The sequence below is a fragment of the Danio rerio genome, chromosome 8 (assembly GCF_049306965.1).
Source record: "Danio rerio strain Tuebingen ecotype United States chromosome 8, GRCz12tu, whole genome shotgun sequence".
Lineage (NCBI taxonomy): Eukaryota > Metazoa > Chordata > Actinopteri > Cypriniformes > Danionidae > Danio > Danio rerio.
The window spans coordinates 36,586,625-36,603,445 of record NC_133183.1 but is presented as its reverse complement, the minus strand read 5'-3'; the positions used below and the strand labels follow the sequence as shown (position 1 = coordinate 36,603,445).

General features: G+C 37.6%; 1 protein-coding gene and 1 long non-coding RNA gene across 5 annotated transcripts in view; one reads left to right on the top strand and one right to left on the bottom strand.

Moving 5' to 3' along the window:
* LOC137496369 (uncharacterized) overlaps window positions 1-5,453 on the top strand; it is a 39,832-nt gene extending 34,379 nt beyond the window's left edge. The window contains exons 2-7 of one of the 3 annotated variants that reach the window (XR_012384487.1): window positions 1,993-2,316; window positions 2,562-2,705; window positions 3,417-3,533; window positions 3,624-3,665; window positions 3,986-4,116; window positions 4,457-5,453. This is a non-coding gene — a long non-coding RNA (uncharacterized lncRNA). Of the gene's footprint in view, window positions 1-735; window positions 2,317-2,561; window positions 2,706-3,416; window positions 3,534-3,623; window positions 3,666-3,985; window positions 4,117-4,456 lie in introns of those variants that run through there. The other 2 variants (XR_011016661.2, XR_012384486.1) reach the window with 2 other exon arrangements.
* A 9,153-nt stretch (window positions 5,454-14,606) lies between these two features.
* Window positions 14,607-16,662, bottom strand: si:busm1-37i06.3. Of its 2 annotated transcripts, XM_073909208.1 has the most exons (7): window positions 16,049-16,662; window positions 15,759-15,855; window positions 15,580-15,655; window positions 15,345-15,433; window positions 15,208-15,268; window positions 14,966-15,105; window positions 14,613-14,870 (listed from the first exon to the last, which is right to left on the bottom strand). In XM_073909208.1, exons 1-7 carry the CDS (start codon window positions 16,206-16,208, stop codon window positions 14,696-14,698), a joined length of 798 nt encoding a protein of 265 aa, XP_073765309.1. In that variant the 5' UTR covers window positions 16,209-16,662; the 3' UTR covers window positions 14,613-14,695. The 2 variants fall into 2 exon arrangements, with proteins under 2 accessions (NP_001296571.1, XP_073765309.1); NM_001309642.1 differs by lacking the exon at window positions 15,208-15,268 and having other exon boundaries at window positions 14,607-14,870; window positions 16,049-16,408.
* Between the last annotated feature and the right edge of the window lie 159 nt (window positions 16,663-16,821).

The following is a 16,821-nucleotide window of genomic DNA, read 5'->3' as shown; positions in this document are numbered from 1 at the left end:
CCAGCGACCTTCTTGCTGTGAGGCGACAGCACTACCTACCGCGCCACTGCTTCACCATATATATATATATATATATATATATATATATAAAGCTATAAATCACTCCCCCTTTTAATTTATTTCTTTTTTTTCTGTGTAGAATATAGCTGAGATTTTAATTTTCATTTATAAGGGATTTATAAAGCATCAATAGTCCTCACTTTAGATTAGCTCACAAAACTGCATGAAGTTGAGTTTATAAAGCATTTATTATTAGACAGAGTAACCATTACTATATGCCTGATTAATAAGATATATAAATGTTGGGTAACACTATAATAACTGCACACAATGAATTATTTATGAAACATTAGCAAATAGTTAGTTGAACGTTTGTTAAGCATTAACGCTACATTAATAGACATTAGTAAGCAGTTTATAAATTATATTTATAAATATAAATTACAAATATTATTGACTTATAAGCACAATTATAATGTGCTTAATGATTGTTTTCATACTTGGTAAATAATGCAATACTTAATTTAGTAATGAAAAATACATCATTAACAAACCAGATATTTAAAAGTAGTAGGTGTTTTTTTTTTTAGATAATTCAGAATGTGCAAGTAAATGATTAATAAACTATTCAAAATAACATTGATAATCCTTATTATTCAGGCATATAATAAGTTGTTTAGTATGTTAATAAATGCTTTATGAACTCAACTTCATGCAGTTTTGTGATCTAATCTAAAGCGAGGGCTATTCATGCTTTATAAATCCATTATAAATGACAATATAAGGCTCAGTTACATTATATACAGGGAAAAAATGACTATTAATTTCTACTTATTACAAGATGCTCAAATGAAACTGTATCAAATGAAAAGTAAATCATTGCAATCTTGTCTAAATATAAAATTGCTTTACACGTAATGTATTGTTAAATTATTATATTGTTGTTTTATCAAATGATGTTGTATTTCGACACTCCTGTTATTCAGCAATGTTTAAAATTTACAGTAATTGTATTTGTTTAGGTACGATTGCAAATACTTATTGTTTATTTGATACACAGTAGGTAGTGCTGTCACCTCACAGCAAGAAGGTCGCTGGTTCGAGCCCTGGCTGGGTCAGTTGGCATTTCTGTGTAAAGTTTGCATGTTCTCCCTGTGTTGGTGTGGGTTTCCTCCAGGTGCTCCTACATGCGGTACAGGTGAATTGGGTAGCCTAAAATGGTCCGTAGTAAATGAGTGTGTATGTGTATGGATGTGTCCCAGGGATGGGTTGCAGCTGGAAGGGCATCCGCTGCATAAAAACGTGCTGGATAAGTTGGTGGTTCAATCCGCTGTTGCGACCCCGAATTAATAAAGAGAGAAAACCAAAATGAAAATAAATGAGTAAATGAATGATTCTGAGCCTTTAATTGTCATTTATAAGGGATTTATAAAGCATCAATATTCCTCACTTTAGATTAGATCTCAAAACTACATGAAGTTGAGTTAATAAAGCATTATTTAACATGCAGAAAAACGTATTATATGCAGGGCTCCAAACCGGTTCAAGGAACGGAAACGAAAAACAGAATCAAATGACATTTTTCAGGAACAGAAACGAAAACCCAAAAAAAAAGATCAACTTTAATCGTTCTGAACAGAAATGTTTACAGTTAAACGGTTAATAATGTTATTTTATCGTTAACTTTATTATATTATTTTTGGGAGACAAAAAGCATTAATTTAAAGCATGTGAACAAATGCGACGGTGACGCTCGTTTTTATATAAACTATAAATGTCTGGCCGTGATGCGTATTTAGGCCTATGCCAGTCTATAAAAGATAATGTAGCTTAAAACACTTTAAAATTTTAGAGAACGTAATACAGTTTGCACAACCAATGTTTGGTCTTAATAACCTGCCCATAATTAAACGTCATGTAGCCTACTTTTTGATTACTTGACCAGCGGATTAATGGCAGCACCAGCGGATAAACGAGATCTGAGCATAATAGGTACACTGTTAGACATTTCTGTAAATTACACAGTTATTTACTGTATTTCACCCAGTGTAATACTGCAAATTCCTTTTACGGTAAATAACTGTATTTACCGTTGCATTATGGGAATTTAGTGTGACGTCGAACAACATATACAGCGATGTACTGTATTTGTAAAAATTCGTGTATTATACTGTATTTTCCACAACTGCTTCAACGCCACCTTGCGGCGATTCGACTACTCTGCACCACATTTTGCCTGAGGACCCTGGAGCAATTCTGGAGGACAATTTATTAGTGTGCCTGAAGAACATACTGGATTTAACAAACTTTACTCTGGTAAGCTGAGGCAGTGTTTCATTTTACAGAATGTTTTGTGGACGAGAATAGAACAAAGTAAAGTATAAAGTTGGCTATTATTATTTTCTCTGGCTTGGCGTTATTTCGCCCATTTGAGAAATATATCATCTATTAAGATGTTACCTTTATTTAATTTATTACATTAACACTACTATTACTTTAAATAAGACTGTTTATGACTATTAGCCATTGTTCTCGTCATATCTTTTTATTTATTTACATAGGAACCGGTGTTGCAGCGGGTTTTGGTTTAGGAGGGAACCAGAGGTATGCAGACAGTTTTGGAGGACACTTAGCACGAGACAACGGTCCGGCAGAGAGTGTTTTCCCCCAGAAGAATATGAATGAAAGACCAACAAATAATCCAGGTAAAAGCGTGTCTGTCTGTGCTGACAACACTCGACATTGATTTGAGCACCTCTATTAGCATTTGTTTGCTCGGCAACATTGGCTGAAGCGATCTTAAAATGGTAATGTTAACTGTTAGCTAAACTGAGCTAAGTTTATACTGAATTGGACTCAAACTCATTTTAACGTGCAACGTTTAACTTATATTGATTTATACTATATATATTAGATGTTGTGAACTTATTTTTCTCTGGTTTAGAGTAACTTATAACGTTAGCTTGAGAAAATAACATCGCGACGTAACCTATAAGAACGTTAACGTAAATCTATAACGTTACAATATGCATAGAGGTAAAGTTATATTCGCACATTCGTTCATTTAGAAGACTCTATACTGTTTACCATGTTACTTTGAATATTCGATCAGAATTAGCATGCCAGTATGACTTGAAATCAACATTAACACTGTTTATTTGACCGTGAGCATGTTGTACTTTGATAGTCATTAGCTGCTAAAATGATTTCGCTATTTAGAGTTTGCAAATAATACTTTTATGAAATTAAATTATTAAGGGGGAAGTCTGAATCTGCTAATATAAAACCAATTTTACCTCTATGCATTATGCTAAGAACCACCTTTTTGCTATTTATTGTTTGCTAATTATTTTTTTATCACAACTCTTGACATTTGGTTTAACATAATTGTTACCATTATATTTTTTTCTATTTAGATATGGCACTGGCACAGCAGCAGGTTTTGTCTGAAGAAACAAACAGCATTTCAGAGGAACATCTTGATCAGCACAGCCTTATGCTTAAAAAATAAGCAAGACCAGTAAGCAACCAAGGTAAACAAATAAAAAAAGTTGTGTGGAGGTTGTGGATTGTAGCATGGTATTCTTACCTGTATTTTTGGCTTTTTTATGGTCTCAATATAGAATACTGGGAGCCTGCCTGTGCAAACTGGACCTCATACAACAGTAAGTACTGTACATCTATTTGTTTCTCAATATATTAACGTTACTTTAATACAAAATGTGTCACATGTTTAGTTGCTAGCTAAATAAAAAAATCATTTCCCTTTTTTATTAAACCATTTAGTAGATTTTTTTTTTCATCTTTGTTTATAATATTTTTGAGCAGATTGAGGTCTGTCATGGGTCAGACATTTCAAAATACAATAATTAGTATTGGGATACATGCATTTGTCTATGTATTAAATGTCTTTTTCCCCATTTCATGTTGCCTAAATATTTTGTAATAAATAAAATAATAAAATTTTTTGTATAAATAATTCCAGAGGATGAAACAAAATGCACAGCAACAACCAGAGTGAGCCAGAAGATAGCAGGAGAAGTACTGAAGAGAATGACAACCATGAACAACAGTGAGTTATCCTTCTTTCACCAGCTAACTGAGAACTTGGATTAGGTGAGACACTCTCAATAGTTTTATCAGTATTCAGTCAGTTTTAGTTTATTAGGAATACATAAAACAAATAGTCTAATCTGTCCTGCAGTGAATCAACCCATCACAAATGCTACAATGTTTTTGTAAAACCTTGTTAGGGGAAAAAATAAACAGGACATTCTGGTTAGTTATCTTTTAAACATGGTAGTGAGCAGGTTATGAGCAGGAGCCAGTTGCTCAGTACCAGCTGAAAACTACCCCAACCTAGCTGCCATGCTTCAAAATAATTAACCAGTATATGATTTTTTTTTTTTAAACAAGCTTCTTCTATGCTTATGTTAGTCTGTTTGTCCTTATCCAGAGTTCTTCATAATCCTGGACTGGGCCAAATCCTGACCATATGCTGTGGTGGTCATGGAGGAGTGAATCCTAAAAGACACACGTGATCAATGAGTTTCCGCATTGATCCAATGGGCCAGCCTGACCACCCGCTGGTGAACTTTCAAGCCTCTGGTGCCTAGACTGCGGCCTTGCACAAGTTTGGCTAGAGGAGAACTGGTCGTGCCCAACTGAGCCTGGTATCTCTCAAGGGATTTTATTCTACACTTTCGTCAGTTGGTGAAGTTTGTTCCATGCCACTGTCGCCACTGGATCACTTGGCTACGATTGGTGGATCGGTGGATTTGCTCTTCAGTGTTTGGACTTTCAGCAGTGACATTTACTGCTTCAATTCTGAAAACTGGACTGAAGCAGCTTCAATTTACAAGAACTTCTATGTTAAGCTGCTTTGACATCATTGATCTACATTGTAAAAGTGCAATAGAAATAAAGATGAATTGCATTTGAACATGTGAATTCAGACCTTGTTGAGCATTTGACACCAGAATCAGTAATATTTTAAAGTTGGGTTGTTTCTGAGTCGGCTAATAGTTACAAATATTTATTTTTCCAACAATATGCAATTCAGAAGTTTAAATTTTTATTGTACATGTATGTTCTAGTGCTTTGTGTGATTTATTTATTTTTAATGTGTTGATTTTATTGCTTAATGTAATTTTCACACATTTTCCTTAAATGCTTTAAGCATTATTAATGTTTTAAAGAATGGAATATTTTGTAATTGTGTCTGGTTTAATGTCAGTAGTACTTAGTACAATTGGGTTTTTTTTTCTCAACAATATGCAGGTCAGACACTTAAATTAGTTTTGTACATGTATGTTAATGTGCTTTGTCATTTTCAATGTTTTTTTTTCTTAAAATAAAATATTTTGAATGATTGAAATGTAATGTTTTTACACATTTTTAAGCTTGTTTTAAGCATCTCCAATGTTTTAAATAAAGAGTGTTTATTTTGTTAATATTTTGTAATTGTGTCTTTTTTAGGTCTATAGTATTAAAATAATATTAATAAAATTATATTATAAAATATTTAGGACAAAATTAAAAGGTTTACAGTAGCTAACTGTTAACTTAGGTTTTTACAGTAGTTAACCATTTTCAGACACTACAGTAACATGCTGTAAACGGATTTACAGTTGTATACTGTAAATCTAAAATACAGTAACTTACTGGCAACAGTGTTGCCAGTAAGTTACTGTAAAAACCCTTTGAAATGTCTAACAGTGTATGACCAATATGTGCATAACCAATATGCAAAGTCAAGAGAGTGCACGACTCCATAGGGTAACGTAGCCTAAACTGCGCACACTTGATTATGTAATGTGTGAAATCGTGGACGCATCTCAAAGAGCAAAGCATAACTTATTAAATGCCCATGCTTAATCGGTCATCGATAAGGTCTATCGGTTTTAAAGGGTTACCGACAATAAATCAATCGAGTAATCGTTAGCATCCCTAGTTTAATCAATGAATGTGTTAAATTTTATATTTATATTAAAGATGAATAAGGCAAGAATATGATAATGATACTTTTTAGATTTTTACACCTACAAAAATATCTTGTGGTAGTGCACTTGTTTAATAAAAATCTTTGTAAATAGGTTATCTGTAAAAAACGCAATCAGAGCCAATGACATGTAGAAGTAGTGTTGCCTAAACGGCTATTAAATTTCTAATAAAATTAAAACCAAAGTATAAATCATTGCATTTTTCGTTTGATAAAAATATACAGAAACGAAATAAAATCATAAGGATGCTAGTTTGTAATTTATGTTAATAATAAATAAATGACATGCTTAGACTATAAGCTTAACGGCTATACGCTGCCAATAGGCCACTAATAAATATTATTTTACTTTGTACTGGATTATAATGTATATTTTACTATAAAAACTAAATATAGCATGTCTTACTGTCATTTAAAACAAGTAATTCAAAATACACATCAGAACTGTAGACCTGCAGTGTGTAAACTGTATACAGGGGGTGTTGGTCAATCAATAGCCTACAGCACATAATTGAACTAATTATGATGCTAACTGTAATTTAGCTCTTAATATAGGCCTACGATATATTTTCTGGTGTTTAATTTTGCATGAGCAAATAGCAGTATAGCCTAAAGTAAATTTTTTAAAAAGATTTTACTAATATTAATAATAATGGATATAATAAATTTAAATAATAATTGCACTGTGCAGTGTACTAAATATTTGTATTAGGCTACATGACTGAAAAACTATTTCATAACAATTTTCATAATTTTTACTGCTATTTCATATTATACAACATCTAAATGTAGGGCCGGGCCTGCGCTCGATACCAAGGAGTGGGGCTGTGTGTAGAGTGAACCGATTGGATTTTCTTTTTTTTTTCTTTTTTTTTTAGCCCTGATTATATGCCTGAATAGTAAATGTATAAATGTTCATTTATATAGTTTTTTAATCATTTATTTACTCATTCTTAATGATCTTAAAAAACACCAATTATTCTTAGACAGTTTGTAAATAATGCAATACTTCATTTAGTTATGAAAAATGAATTATAAACAAAGTATGAAAACACAAAAATTGAGCACATTACACATGCTTATAAGTCAACAATAGAGCATCTAGCTGTGTTTATAAACTGCTTACTATTAATGTAGAGTTAATGCTTAACAAATGATGTCTATTTGGAGTTTTGGTGGCTTGGTTATATGATGAAGGTCTCTTTGCATTTGTGGGGTTCAGTTCTTTATTAATATATTTTAAAATATTTTTAATGTTTTTTTTTTCAAATAGTTAAAATACGACAGAAACAGAAATAGAACATACTGGTGGGTTTTAAGAGTTTACCCAAAAATGTACATTATATTATTAATTACTTGCCCTCATCTCACTCTAATCCCCTGAGACCTTCATTCTTCTTCAGACTCAAAGGAAGATAACTTAGATGAAGTGCAAGAACTCCTCATCCTCCATAGACAGCAAGGGATTGAAACAATTTGAAGGAGAGGAATTAATAAAAGAATCTTCATTTTGAGGTGAACTAACCGTTTAATATTATTTGCTATTGCACTTAACTAAATGTGCACGCAGACATGGAAGAGTTATGTGGAAGCTTGTTATACCCAATGAGAACTGCTTTTAGACAAGCAAGAGAGTTTCATGGATTTTGTGTTTACTGTTTTTTTTGTGTTTAGAGGTTTTGTGGAAATTATTTATAATAAATATAACATTTATTAAATCTATTCTGGACCATTTCCTGTTTGGATCTTGAGGTTCCTTCTGTATTCAAATTACATTTTTTATAAACTGACCTGCTCTTCAAATGAAAATTCTAAAGCAGTTTACTGTCAAATTACTTGATTGAGGTTTAAAATTTAATATTGGTAAGGGTGCTGATCTGATCCCCACGTTGCCTAAAAACCGGTAATGTGTGTGTAGAACTGGTCCTTACTTTGACTAAAAAACGGTAATGTGTGTGTACATCTGGGGCCTCATGTATCAACGCTGCGTACGCACAAAAACTTTGCGTACGCCAGGTTTCACGCTCAGAATCGCTCACGTTTGGATTTACTAACGATGAACTAAACGTGGGAATGTGCGCAGCTTCACGGCAGCTTTCTGGCAGGCGTACGCACATTTTTTGTGCGTGTCTGTTTTATTTCCATTGGCGACTCCTAGAGGCAGTTGTGTTAAATTCCTCTCTACAAAGTGTCTGAGCCTTGCAATGGCAGCTGTATGAGACGGGTTCAGCAGGTATATAAGGTTTCCATACCATACATTTGACCAGCTAAACATTAAAGCACAATTTGCAGCAGTCGCCTGTTTTCCCAATGTAATCTGAGCGATCTACCACACGCACATTGCTATAAAGACACTATCTGAAGATGAATTTGCATGCGTGAATCAGAAACATTTCCATTCAATAAATGTGCAAATAAAATATGATGCTTATTGATATGAAGTTATTGATTATTCCTACTTGTCTTTCTCGTGATAAATAGTTGGCAAAATCTGATATGTAGCGGGGGAAAAAACAAGAAAGAGTTCATCAGACGCTGGATTCGAGCCGAGTTCATGCTCGAACATATAAATTCATGATCACATGCGTCTTACGAGTAGCGCCACTGAGACTGTCAAACGACCTGCAACATTTTACAGATATAAATCACACTATTTCTTTATTTTAATGCACTCAGTGCGATGTTCAGACCCAACTGTGTTAACCGCATCAGCTAAACTCTCCCACTCTATTTTTTTCTTTTGTTGTTAATTCCGGAAAACAAACGTGCAAATAACACCGCTTTTCTCCGGTCTACCTCCGAAAGCAGCGCCTCCAATTCACATTCTGTTCAAAGTTTCTGTTTTTGCTTGCTTTTGCCATTGCTTTTTGTTGGGTTTTGCCATTAGCATAGTCATTAGCATATTAATACAGGGGAGGAGGCAGGGAGGGGTTTTGTGCTCGTGCATGTTGCGCTCAGTTTTTTACGTTCATTCAGATGTACAAAAGAATATGCGTGAGATTCGGCGTACGCAGTGTTTCTGTAAGAATTGAAATATTGCAAATATTCTGATATCTTTGACAATTAAAAACATGAGCTGAAGACAGGGCCAATGGACTCCACAACCCACCAGGGGGGAATGCGTGAAAAACCAGTTCCTGCTGCATTTGCATCTGACTATGCTGAGACTCAGCTTCATCCCCCCAAGTCACACATATGGTCATTTCAATGTTTCAATGTTTTAGATTAACCAAACTGACTTTAACTATCATGTTTGATATCATTTGAAATGTCTCAGTGCGATTGGTACAATGGTCTCATTCTCTCAGAAATAGACATAATCAGAACAATAAATATATAACTTCAGGCATCTTTTGAACCACTGAGAGGGGTGTGCCACTAAGTGTGAATGCCTTTTGTTCACACCCCCTTCCTTGAGGGAATTCTTGGATTATTTAAGGTAAGGTCTAAGAAAAACTCAGGGCGATTCTGCCTAACCAGATCAGCCCATAACATGGGGTCTGCCCCATGTTATGTATATTACAAAGTCAGGAATGCATCTTTTTCATCTTGGATTTATCTTTGATAATCTGATTTTTTGTATTGATCATTTATGAATTGACTGATTGAATTGGCATAATACATTTACCTGACTAATAAATTGTAATGTTTGACCATATTTGCTCACTCTGTAATTATTAATTCAAGTAGATTACGCTGTATCCTTGTTTCCGCACGTCTTGCGTCAGGTCAGTAGACGGACTAAAATCCAATTGAGATGGAGCATTGGGCACACTAATTGTGTTTTAGCGATCCGGCTGACTCTTGATATTGATTCATGTGTACTTAGGTGGAAAGGGCGATAACTTCCGTCTAGGTCAACAAGGTGTTGCACGACTAACCTAGATTGGGTACCCGACCTTTGTTTGAAGGTAATATTATTCTAAATTAAGTTCATATGGGAAACCATGGGCTTGGTGAAAACCAAAGTTACTATAGAGTCCAGTAGTCGGGTACATTTATATTAATGCCCTAACCTCTAATTAGAAATGATGATTGTCTTAACTCAAAGGTGTACATCTAAGCGGGACTAACTAAAGTATTTTAGAACGAGCGCGCTGGTAGCGGCCATCTAAAGTATTAGTCAATTTACCTCTGTTTAATATTCAAGACTGACCGGAGTGTGACCGTGAGGGACGCCTTCGGCCGAGGCGATTTCTCTGAGCGACATGAGCACCCGAATGAACGGATGTAATAGTTACTAGTGAAGACAAACGGTTCAAACATTTATCTAAATTACATATTGATATAATCTTCTTAATGTTTTATGATTGGAGTCAGATAAAACGAGGATAAACATATTAATATTCTAAACCATCTCATACTAAAATTGGAGTCAGATATGAGTTAAGTTTAAGATAAATCAACATTGTGCACTGGAAAGACCGAACATGCAGTGAACCTTCATCCACCATTGGATACCGTCATTGGACCAACTGGCTGGACCCTACAGTTTCATACATCTGAATTTTTTTCTGCGTACGCACATTTACAGCTTTGTGCGTACGCAATGTTTTAGTAAGATTTCCACGCAAGTCTTCGTACATGAGGCCCCTGGTCCTTGCTTTGACTCAAAACCAGTGATGTGTGTGTAGATCTGGTCCCTACTTTGACTCAAAACCAGTGATGTGTGTGTAGATCTGGTCCCTACTTTGACTCAAAACCAGTGATGTGTGTGTAGATCTGGGGCCTCATGTACGAAGACTTGCGTGGAAATCTTACTAAAACATTGCGTACGCACGAAGCTGTAAATGTGCGTACGCAGAAAAAAATTCAGATGTATGAAACACTGCGTACGCCGAATCTCACGCATATTCTTTTGTACATCTGAATGAATGTGAAACTGAGCGCAACATGCACGAGCGCAAAACCCCTCCCTGCCTCCTCCCCCGTATGAATATGCTAATGACTATGCTAATGGCAAAACCCAACGAAAAAGCAACGGCAAAATCAAGCAAAAAGAGAAACTTTGAACAGAATGTGAAATGGAGGTGCTGCTTTCGGAGGTAGACCGGAGAAAAGCGGTGTTATTTGCAAGTTTGTTCTCCGGAATTAACAACAAAAGAAAAAAATAGAGTGGGAGTTTAGCTGATACGGTTAACACAGTTGGGTCTGAACATCGCACTGAGTGCATTTAAAAAAGAAATAGTGTGGTTTATAACTGAAAAATGTTGCAATACCCTAAGCGGTCTCAGTGGCGCACCTCATAAGAAGCATGAGATCATGTACAGACAAATTCGAGCGTAAACTCGGCTCGAATCCAGCGTCTGATAAATTCTTTCTTCTTTTTTCCCCCGCTACATATCAGATTTTGCCCACTATTTATCAAGAGAAAGACAAGTAGGAATCATCAATAAGTTTGTGCATCATATTTTATTTGCACATTTATTGAATGGAAATGTTTCTGATTCACGCATGCAAATTCATCTTCAGATAGTGTCTTTATAGCAATGTGTGTGCGGTAGATTGCTCAGATTACATTGCGACTGCTGCAATTTGCGCTTTAATGTTTAGCTGGTCAACTGTATGGTATGGAAATGTTACATACCTACTATATGAACCCGTCTCATACAGCTGCCATTGCAAGGCTCAGACACTTTGTAGAGAAGAATTTAACACAACTGCCTCTAGGAGTCGCCAATGGAAATAAAACAGACACGCACAAAAAATGTGCGTACGCCTGCCAGAAAGCTGCCGTGAACCTGCGCACATTCCCACGTTCAGTTCATTGTTAGTAAATCCAAACGTGAGCGATTCTGAGCGTGAAACCTGGCGTACGCAAAGTTTTTGTGCGTACGCAGCGTTGATACATGAGGCCCCTGGTCCTTACTTTGACTCAATACCGGTAATGTGTGTGTAGATCTGGTCCTTACTTTGACTCAATACCGATAATGTGTGTGTAGACCTGGTCCTTACTTTGACTCAATACCAGTAATGTGTGTGTAGACCTGGTCCCTACTTTGACTCAATACCGGTAATGTGTATCTGGAACTGGTCCTTACTTTGTCTCAAAACCAGTAAAGTGTGTGTAGAATTGGTCCCCACTTTGTCTAAAAATCGGTTGTGTATGTGGCGGACCCCACTTCTACACAAAACCTGAAATGTCCCCACAAGTGACCACTGTGTCAGGTCTAAAAATAAAATTGCAGAATATCCAAAATCTGAAGTGATTTTATGAAATAGTTTGTGTTTTTGTGTGGCAAACTATTTTTTTATGTCTCTAACATCATCAGAAAGGGCGGTCCCCATTACGTAACCACCGTGACAGGTGACCCCCACAATGCACAAAAACAAGTATGTGTGTGTTGCTTGTTTCTTATTTACCCATGCAGTGACTTATAGGCATAAATACTATGTAGGCTTGCTAAAGGGTTGCATGAGAAATGTCATCATCGTGAGAGCTTGACTTTTTTTTTGTCGCTGCCTTTAGTTGTGGTGAAATGAGATGCATCATGTCGTTTATCTGTTTGTGCAGTCTGTACCTTCATTTCTGAATCGTGTGGCATCGTACTTGAAGCCAAGTCATTTAGCCCAAGGCATAGTTGTCTTAGAATGAGTAGTTTGCTGATCAAATTCCACATTTTGATGAGGCAAAACACATCTTGGATGTTTTAATTACTATTTTAGGTGAAAAACAAAACAATGAGATTTGTGTAAAATCTAAAGTTAACCAAGTCCAGCCCGCCATCTTGTCCTGCCTCTCAGTTCTCTTAAGCCTTGGGCCGGCTCTGTGAAGTGGCCTCTTTTGGGCTCATCATTGAAGACCGGACGAGCTGCAACATTTCGTTCTGCCAGGTTCTGGGAGTAGATGAGCATGTCATCGCTCTAGACTATGGTCAACTTGTGAAGTTACTCATACACCTCCGCTCATGGCATATTACCATTAAAATGAAACTTTTCCAGCAGAATATGACGCTCTAAAAAAAAAAACTCCATCGGCACTGGTAACTATGAAAAACACGACTGAGCACTAATGGTACACTCAACAATTTACACTGACATTTGAAGGATCACCTGACATTAAAGACTGACGTAAGAACGCTGGAGGAACATCAAATTTTAACACGGAAGAGTTTTTTTTGTCTCTCTCAAATTAAAGCAATATTTCTTAATCTTGTTGTTTTTTTTGCTTGTTTTTTTTTACTGTACAGTTGCCCCAGGTGTTTATCAGGTGTGATGCCTGCTCATCTGACCTTTGACCTCGGCACTCAACTGCTGCCAGTTTTCTTTCAATGCCATGAGATTTCTGAATTCTACATGCAGGAACCGATGCATTCCTTTTTTTTCCTTTTTTTTTTTTAAACAAAACAGATATGGCAGACACGGCCAAACATTGAAACTTTGGAGGGCATTGAGGGGAAAAAAAAGCACAATATCATCAAGGGGAATAAAAGGTTTGATCAAAGCGTGCGTTTACACACGTTCATTTAAATATGGACAAAACCAACATTGGGTTAATTTTGTTATTAGATTTAAAATGCACGGACCCTATTTGACCCAGTGTTCATATATACATATGTTTTTATGAATGAATATTTTTGCATATAAAAGATAATAAAAGACTGACTAGACAGATTAGATAGTTTAATAGACAGATTGACACGTGTAGTCATTCGTTCCTGTGTATTTGATGACTAGCTTCCAGCAGTATCTGGCTGCAGACTTGCATGCAATCTGAGACACAAAGCACTCAGCGGAGCTAGTGAGGTCACTGTGAGAGGCGGGGTTAGGGGTGCACACTCACTGACAGCCTAGATTTAGCCTGGTTTTAACCAAGCCGTCTATTAGACTTTTAACCCTTATGTATTGTTCATATTGTTCAAGTGGCTGTTTTTGCCCCCAATGACCTCCATTATAACTAAACTTGTTTTAATTGCAAAGCCATGACACCAGATAGTAACTCATTCTTTATTGTTGGTGGTTTCCCTGTTGGGATGAGATAAAATGAGTCATTTTTACTTTTGATGGTCAGTTGGCACCTTTAAACACCCCAAAAAAATGCTTGCTGGGATGGTACCAAGAGGCTGTGCTCACTTCTGGACAGAGGGGGTGTAGACTTGCAGCTAGTGCCGATAAGTGGTGCAGACGCTGAGGCTGTTCTGTATGCGAGTGTTGAGGTTTTGAAACATCAGCTGACAACGTGTAGGTAGAGAGTAGCAGGTTCTGGGAGTAGATGAGCTTGTCACCGGTGTAGACTTTGACCGACTTGTGAAGTTACTCACAAGACCTCCGCTTATGGGACATTACCATTCAAATGAAACGTTTCCAGCAGAATATGACGCTTCAAAAAACTCCATCGGCACTGGTAACTATGAAAAACACGATTGAGCACTAATAGTGTACTCAACACTTTACACTGACATTTGAAGGATCACCTGACATTAAAGACTGAAGTAAGAACGCTGAAAAAAACCCATCAGATTTTAGCCCAGAAGAGTTTCTCTTTTCCTAAATTAAAGCAAAACTTCATGATATTGTGTTTATGAATTCATTCGTGTGTGTGTGTGTGTGTGTGTGTGTATGTGTGTGTTGCACTGCTGGAGTGAAGGTTAACCAGTCCACACAGTTCATGCGGCTATAATCTTTATTATCTTTTATTAATAAACTATGTACAATATTTACACGTCGGCTCCAGGTCTCTTGGATGAAGGTCTCTCAGCGACGTGGTCTCTTCTGGTCGCCGCGCGTCTCTGGTGAAGATGGGGAGCGGGACCGTTTCCCTCCGGCGTCCCGGACCGAAGATGCCGCACCTGCTGAGGACGAGGAGGGCAAAGGCTCGGTCTGGCAGGAGAAGGACGGCCTCTTTCTCTTCTCAGCAGCATAGGCCTCACTGAACAGATCGAGCGCAAACACACACAAGCAGACATCATGTGAGATTTGGACAAACACTAGAACATGCGGCTATGCCAAGTACAGTTTACTCACGCGTCTATGATGGGAATGACGTATCGGCCGCTGCCGTCTATCATGACTCCCTTTCGGTCTGGGTCGTCCACCTCCAACAGGAAGCTGCGGGGAATCCCTGTGCTCTTCCGGATGCGCTTGTGCGGCGCGGAGCGGCTGCCCTGTGAATTGAGGAGTGACAGTCAAACTCTGAGCAAACAATCTGACTGATGAGGACAAGAGCTCAAGTTCACAGCAACCGTGAGCTTGGAAAACCCAGTTACCACATTAGTGGGGCAGTGCCTAATGTGGTGTCCCGGGATCCCAAGCAGCCTCATGGCCTCACTAGTGAACATCAGAACCATGAGAATCAGCTCAGACATCTCTCACAAAGCAAACCTGTCAGTGTCTGAACGCTCACCTGCTGGAGTAGTAGCACAGGCTGGACTGGTACATCACCGCTTTCAGCTTGTCCTCCTCTGACGCCTTTGCCTCAGCCAGATTCTCAGTCTGTTTCACAGGCATTTGCACATTTGAATCTTTTTCACCCTCAACCCTTCAAACAATCTCAAATCTCCCTAAGAAGCTGAGTGCGTGTGCGTATATTGTGTGCTTTACATTGCGTTTTGCTATTGTGCTATTCATTTGTTCAATACCTTCAACAACTGCTCCAGTGAGAGGAGTGAAGGATCAGCTCTAGGTGAAGGTTCACGCCAGCGTCCAGCTTGATGTCTGCAAAACAAAGGAGCTTGTGTGACTAAAACACCAGGGACAGACCAGGAGTCTTCATATAACATCTAACAGAGGACGCGTGTGCTCATTTCACAGCACTCACCCAACAAATCTTCTGTTTGAGGACTTCAGTCCCGCCGCAGGGATCCGTCTGATGATGACCGACGTGTTTTTAGGGATGAGAGCATCATCTGTGTATTCTGACAGCAAAATAAAATCAGAATCAGCACATAATTATGGAGCACGGTATACTTTGAGAGCCATTAGCCTTTTAAAACAGCCAAAACATCCCTACATGTCAGCATCAGCACCACCTTACAGCTTCCAGAAGTGTCTGATATAACGCATCTAATGTTAGCGTAGAACAGTTGAAGTGTCTTTTCCTCAACTCACCTTCATCAGTCTGGGCGTTGCTGATCTTCAGCTGGCAGAACTTCAGCCTCTTGCTCCTCATGATCTGCCGCTTCAGCTCCCCCGCGCTGATGTTGAGGCCTTCAAACTGGAGCGAGTCGTAGGTGAGTCGACTCTGGAACCTGTAGTGAACACAAGACATACTGAACACAAACACAAAGCACAGCGTAATAAAAAGGGTCAAACCTGAGTGATGGGAACAGCAGGCGATCAATCGACGTATCCAACGATCAATAATATCGATAATCTGGAAAAATTGTCACGGAGGACGCAGAGATCAGATGCCAATCGACACAGCGAGATTCAAACAACACCCACAGGACGGTTGTCATGGATGCTGATGATGAACACGTGACGCATGCGCTGTACAACTTCCGGCAATATTATCATTATTAATATTAATTTTATTGATAGTAGTAGTAAAATCATTGCGATAAGTATAATAAAATAAACAGCAGAACAGTTGGCCATCTCTGAATAATACACAGCGACGTTTCCCTGCACGAACGATTCAGGCCTTCGCCAAGAAGACTCGGGTGAGTCGATGATTCAGGGATTGATTCAACTGTCCGTTCATCCTATTGGCTTCTTTGGCTGAATGAATCGTTCAATGCTTTACTCAAATAAAGCGGCCTCTTGCTGCCACCTATTGGGGGTTTGCTTTTTTGTTTTCAAAAGTACTTTGACACTTTTTTAAAGGCACCTTTAAGTTCATTTTTGCACAAAAGCTCGTCTCTGTGCGTTCCAAATGGTTT